General features: G+C 32.9%; 2 protein-coding genes across 2 annotated transcripts; both read right to left on the bottom strand.

Annotated features, from left to right (window-relative positions):
• Window positions 1-149: 149 nt before the first annotated feature.
• Window positions 150-1802, bottom strand: LOC105556137. Its single transcript, XM_012003208.1, has 4 exons — window positions 1506-1802; window positions 775-1350; window positions 563-628; window positions 150-500 (listed from the first exon to the last, which is right to left on the bottom strand). The coding sequence occupies exons 1-4, from the start codon at window positions 1800-1802 to the stop codon at window positions 375-377; spliced, it is 1065 nt and encodes a 354-aa protein (XP_011858598.1). The 3' UTR covers window positions 150-374.
• Window positions 1803-3554: 1752 nt separating this feature from the next.
• Window positions 3555-4876, bottom strand: LOC105556136. Its single transcript, XM_012003206.1, has 3 exons — window positions 4580-4876; window positions 3843-4418; window positions 3555-3698 (listed from the first exon to the last, which is right to left on the bottom strand). The coding sequence occupies exons 1-3, from the start codon at window positions 4874-4876 to the stop codon at window positions 3555-3557; spliced, it is 1017 nt and encodes a 338-aa protein (XP_011858596.1).
• Window positions 4877-6202: the final 1326 nt, after the last annotated feature.

Genomic DNA, 6202 nt, shown 5'->3' with positions numbered 1-6202 from the left:
ACTTTCAAAAATAATTGAAAAAACTTAGACTTCGCTCCTAAACCTTCCTCTATGAAGAAGCCATGTGCAAATTTTTAATTTGCACAATTTACTTTACTTTACTTTACTTTAAATTAATTTACATTTTTTCTAATTATTTCATCTCTTTTACGATTTCAGCAAAGTCTAATTGTAAGTCGTAGGAAACGGATTAAATCAAAACACAGTACAAAAACTTAACGTGCCTATATAGATCGCATTTTAATGTACATATTTGTTACAAGCATATATACTTTTTATATTTTGATTGTAATTAACCAATTTATGATTTATACTATTAAAGCTATGTACGTCAATACGGCAGTAGTCATCTGAAATACAATGGAATTTATTGTTTAGTAACGATATAGAGGATAAACTTGTCTTACCGGAAGAAATATCGTCACATCCAGTTGAAAGAATTGCGCGGCTGTGAAAAAATATCTTCTGTGGTAAAAATATAACATCATTTCAATTTTGTCCTGAAACCAGTCGCGTTTATTAAATTATTACCCACATTTCGGCTAGAAAAGGTAAAACTTACCATGCGGCATTTTTTGCTCGAAAAAGGTAAACCGTATTTTATCACGCGATCTTCAACGCGATTCACCTAGAACAATAGTAGGTAATAACATGCAGGAAAGTCGATACTTTCGATTTGCGTGTTCATTTAATTATTTTAAAGAAGATATCGGATAGTTGAACACTTTCACGAAAAATATTTTCAAATCACATTACAAAAACCTTGGTTTTTACCTCGTAGGTTGTAAAGTGATACATTGCGGCAAAGTAAATCGTTTGAAACAATAAGTTTAACGTGTCTACGACGTTATCTTCCATATCCAAGTTTTCCTTTAAATCTATTACGAATATGTATATAACCATAAGATATTGCAGCAATAAAAACAAGCAGGTGAACAAACCGCCTATTCCGTATAACGCATTTATCAGTTTGGCACCGTCGAGAAGCACACCGTGCAATTGGCGTACGGTGTACACCGTGATCTCGCCCTGCGACCCGGTTACCGGTAACTTCGAAACGCGAGGAATTATCGTCTCGTTCAGGTGACGAAAACGTTGGCGTATCAGATCCAGAAATATGCACGTGATAAAGACGCAATAAGTTCCACTTATAACAGGAACTGTATCTTGCATCACCTTTAATATCCCCATGAATCCTTTCGCTATACCTTCCCTAATGTCGTAATAAGCCGTACAACCTGATGCGACAAACGTGTATATGAAGAACAGATAAATGAATACGTGTTTGTCCTTCCTTGGATGACCTAATGTTATCGCCTGTTCATCATACATCTCGAGTTTTTCGGACAACTGCAATGGTCACGTGATGCTGATAATAATTTACTATGTTTGCAATTTGCATATCCTTTATTTTATAAATCTTGTGCTAAATATCTTAAAGATGTTCATCTTTACCGCGATAGAATGTACGTTTTGGCAATGTGCAAGACAAAAAATGCATTTACCTTAACGAAATGCTCGCTCCAAAAGGCTGCCGCAAAGGGGTAAGGGAGTAAGGAGGCAGTATGCGTACCAAATCGTAGGTTGGCAAGAGCAAGGCCAATTTTATCTGTTTCAGGTGTTGCGACGTTTATATTGTAATAATAGACACTCGCATTTAAACAATGAAACAAGAACCAAGCCATACAGAAATAACGGTTCCAGGTGCTGCTTGATTTCAGTCGGCTGTTCACCAATTTGCACGAAAGCGTACCCAAAGCTTTGTTGAGTATTATTAATAATTTCAGATTTCGGAAAGGCATTTTTTGTTTAAACTTTATCGATTTTTGACAAGGTAACTGTGCTTTCGATAAGCTATTTCTGATAGAAGAAATCTTTACTGGAAAGATATTATTAAATAAATGTATTGGACGAGGCCAGCAGACTTGTATAACAATCGGACGACGTCGCACTATGCGACTGAATTTTACTAATACATTATCGACTTCGATTTTTATTCATTCTTCTAGTTTTATCGTGTTTTGCCATTATGTAATATAACATAATATAACATAAATACTTTCTCGTGCAATCAGTCTGATAAAAGATGGAGATTGTAACAGAAACCTGACGCAATCGCATTAACGGTGTTTGACTAATCACCGATATATACATTACCATATGTACAGGATGTTTCCGTAAAGATTGGCAATCTATTGTGGACATGTAGAATAGATAAAATAATCCATGTAGAGTAAGAAAAATAAGTTCAAATGAGTTATGATAAAATTTTTTATGACGCTTCTTTACTGAGATACTTGTCTTTAAAATTGAATTTTTTGAAGCATTGTTTTTAAGAAACTTTTATATCAATCTACAGATTTTAATAAAGTGTAATTATTTTTATATTTAGTAAAAGATCTTTGAAACAACGTAATAAATTTCTATAATAGATACCATGTCGAAGAAGCCATGTTGAAGCCAGGAACGGACCGCTTCTATTCCTTGTAATCTACAAAACTTCGATGTCAGTTTTTTATTATAATATTTTTAATCTTGGCCGGTGTCTCAACCAATTCGACCACCGAGGTTGAGACGCCCGCCTAGAGTGAAGGGAGGTTCAGGTTCAAACCTTGGCTGAGGTAATATTTTTCGCAATAAATTTTATATGTTGAAAAACATGCTGCCAGTTATGGTCGATTATAAGCCTAATCATTGTTAGTTATTTACTGGCGTCCAATAATTCTTGATAATAATAATTTTACGTCTTTCAGATACTTTGCATCTTTTGAAAAAAGTGCTGTGTGTCGTTTCGTTAAAACTATATTATTCCTAAGAAAAACTTATTTAAATATTATTAAGGAAACTTTTTATTATATTTACTTTTTGACAAAAAACATGTAACTTATAGTGCCTTATATAATATTAAAAATTAAAAGAGTGAGCTTATTGTCAACCCAACTGGCAAATTTTACTGAATGCGTTACAACAAATTCAATAAAACTTGCCAGTTGTGTTGACAATAAGCTCACTGTTTTAATTAATTTCTTTAAACTTTTCCAAATTATATCAACTTAATTATGTAAAACTTCTAATAATAATTATTTAATTATTACGTAATTATAATATTTACTATTTAACCATTATGTGGTTTATAATAATTACTAAAACTCTTATAGATATAGCCGAAGTATATTATATTACAATATGTATCCTATTATATTATATTATAATATAATATGTATGTTAAGATCAAAGTCATCGGAGCTGACTCCCCTATAGTACATAATTACCCCAAAACGTAGTGTGCCTATATAGATCGCATTTTAATGTACCTATATATTTGTTACAAGCATATGTACTTTTTTATATTTTGATTGTAATTAGCCAATTTATGATTTATACTATTAAAGCTATGTACGTCAATACGGCAGTAGTGATCTGAAATACAATGGAATTTATTGTTTAGTAACGATATAGAGGATAAACTTGTCTTACCGGAAGAAATATCGTCACATCTAGTTGAAAGAATTGCGCGGCTGTGAAAAAATATCTTCTGTGATAAAAATATAACATCATTTCAATTTTGTCCTGAAACCAGTCGCGTTTATTAAATTATTACTCACATTTCGGCTAGAAAAGGAAAAACTTACCATGCGGCATTTTTTACTCGAAAAAGGTAAACCGTATTTTATCACGCGATCTTCAACGCGATTCACCTAGAACAATGGTAGGTAATAACATGCAGGAAAGTCGATACTTTCGATTTGCGTGTTCATTTAATTATTTTAAAGAAGATCGGATAGTTGAACACTTTCACGAAAAATATTTTCAAATCATATTACAAAAATCTTGGTTTTTACCTCGTAGGTCGTAAAGTGATACATTGCGCCAAAGTAAATCGTTTGAAACAATAAGTTTAATGTGTCTACGACGTTATCTTCCATATCCAAGTTTTCCTTTAAATCTATTACGAATATGTATATAACCATAAGATATTCCAGCAATAAAGACAAGCAGGTGAACAAACCGCCTATTCCGTATAACGCATCTATCAGTTTGGCACCGTCGAGAAGCACACCGTGCAATTGGCGTACGGTGTACACCGTGATCTCGCCCTGCGACCCGGTTACCGGTAACTTCGAAACGCGAGGAATTATCGTCTCGTTCAGGTGACGAAAACGTTGGCGTATCAGATCCAGAAATATGCACGTGATAAAGACGCAATAAGTTCCACTTATAACAGGAACTGTATCATGCATCACCTTTAATATCCCCATGAATCCTTTCGCTATACCTTCCCTCATATCGTAATAAGCCGTACAACCTGATGCGACAAACGTGTATATGAAGAACAGATAAACGAATACGTGTTTGTCCTTCCTTGGATGACCTAATGTTATCGCCTGTTCATCATACATCTCGAGTTTTTCGGATAACTGCAACGGTCACGTGATGCTAATAATAATTTACTATGATTTCAATTTGCATATCATTTATTTTATAAAAATCTAGTGCTAAATATCTTAAAGATGTTCATCTTTATCGCGATAGAATTTATGTACGTTTTGGCAATGTGTAAGATGAAAAATGCATTTACCTTAACGAAATGCTCGCTCCAAAAGGCTGCCACAAAGGGGTAAGGGAGTAAGGAGGCAGTATACGCACCAAATCGTAGGTTGGCAAGAGCAAGGCCCTTTTTATCTGTTTTAGGTGTTGCGACGTTTATATTGTAATAATAAATACTCGCGTTTAAACAATGAAACAAGAACCACGCCATACAGAAATAACGGTTCCAGGTGCTGCTTGATTTCAGTCGGCTGTTCACCAATTTGCACGAAAGTATACCCAATGCTTTGTTGAATATTATTAACAATTTCAGGTTTCGGAAAGGCATTTTTTGGCTTAACTTTATCGATTTTTGACAAGGTAACTGTGCTTTCGATAAGTTATTTGTGATAGAAGAAATCTTTACTGTAAAGATATTAATAAATTTATTGGACGAGGCTAGCAGACTTGTATAACAATCGGACGACGTCACACTATGCGACTGAATCTTACTAAGACATTATCGACTTCGATTTTTATTCATTCTTCTAGTTTCATCGCGTTTTGCCATTATGTACATAAATACTTTCTCGTGTAATCAGCCTGATAAAAGATGGAGATAGTAACAAAAACCTGACGCAATCGCGTTAACCATGTTTGTCTAATCACTGGTATATACATTGCTACTATATATACAGGATGTTTCAGCAAGGACTGTCAATCTGTCGTGGACATGTAGAGTAGATAAAATAAGCCATGTAGAGCAAGAAAAATAAGTTCAAATGAGTTATGATAAAATTTTTTATGACGCTTCTTTACCGAGATACTTGTCTTTGAAATTGAAATTTTTGAAGCAACGTTTTTAAGAAACTTTTATATCAATCTACAGATTTTAACAAAGTGTAATTATTTTTATATTTAGTAAAAGATCTTTGGAACAATGTGATAAATTTCTTGATACCATGTCAAAGAGCCAGGAACGGACGGCCTCTATTTCTTGTAATCTACAACACGAAACTTTGATGTCGGTTTTTTGTTATAATATTTGTACTTTTAGATATTCTACATTTTTTAGAAAAAAAGTGCTTTTGTTTTATTTCGTAAAAACTAAATTATTTCTCAGAAAAACTCGTTTAAATGATATAAAGTAAATTTTTTATTTACCTTAATTTTTTTGCGAAAGAAAAATGTCATTTATAGTTGCCAGTATAGGTACTGATTAAAAATTAGAAGAGTGAGCGTGTTGTCAACTCATCTGCCAAATTTTGTTGAATTCGTTACAACGAATTTAATAAAAATTGCCAGTTGGGTTGGCTGTAAGCTAACTGGTTTAAGTAATTTTTTTAAACTCATTCAAATAATATCAACTTAATTATGTAAAACTTATAATAATTATTATTTTAATATTACGTAATTTATAATAATTACTATTAAACTATTATTTAGGGCTGACGATCATGTCCGGATAAATAAATATCCGGGTATCCGGATATCCGAAATAGAGATAGATCCGAGATAAAATATTAGATTTAAGTGAAAATCCGGATATCCGGATCTTGTTCGGATCCGGATCTTGTTCGAAGTTAAACGCAGTGCTTAAAAATAAACGTGTTTTGGATAAATAACTTTTGAATAAATAACTTATTAATTCAAAACTCCAAAACACGTTTATTTT

The sequence above is a fragment of the Vollenhovia emeryi genome, unplaced genomic scaffold (genome assembly GCF_000949405.1).
Source record: "Vollenhovia emeryi isolate VEMERY1.0 unplaced genomic scaffold, V.emery_V1.0 DF940307.1, whole genome shotgun sequence".
Classification (NCBI taxonomy): domain Eukaryota; kingdom Metazoa; phylum Arthropoda; class Insecta; order Hymenoptera; family Formicidae; genus Vollenhovia; species Vollenhovia emeryi.
The sequence above is the reverse complement of the archived record's forward strand: the minus strand, read 5'-3'. Positions and strand labels throughout refer to the sequence as shown.

What these genes read in the sequence shown, in the direction of transcription:
- LOC105556137 (XM_012003208.1), bottom strand. Translation starts at nt 1,802, where the DNA reads ATGCCTTTCCGAAATCTGAAATTATTAATAATACTCAACAAAGCTTTG. An exon ending in ATCACTTTACAACCTACGAG is followed by an intron (nt 629 to 774) that starts GTAAAAACCAAG and finishes CTATTGTTCTAG; the next exon opens with GTGAATCGCGTTGAAGATCG. An exon ending in CGAGCAAAAAATGCCGCATG is followed by an intron (nt 501 to 562) that starts GTAAGTTTTACC and finishes GACTGGTTTCAG; the next exon opens with GACAAAATTGAAATGATGTT.
- LOC105556136 (XM_012003206.1), bottom strand. Translation starts at nt 4,876, where the DNA reads ATGCCTTTCCGAAACCTGAAATTGTTAATAATATTCAACAAAGCATTG. An exon ending in GGAGCGAGCATTTCGTTAAG is followed by an intron (nt 4,419 to 4,579) that starts GTAAATGCATTT and finishes TGACCGTTGCAG; the next exon opens with TTATCCGAAAAACTCGAGAT. An exon ending in ATCACTTTACGACCTACGAG is followed by an intron (nt 3,699 to 3,842) that starts GTAAAAACCAAG and finishes CCATTGTTCTAG; the next exon opens with GTGAATCGCGTTGAAGATCG.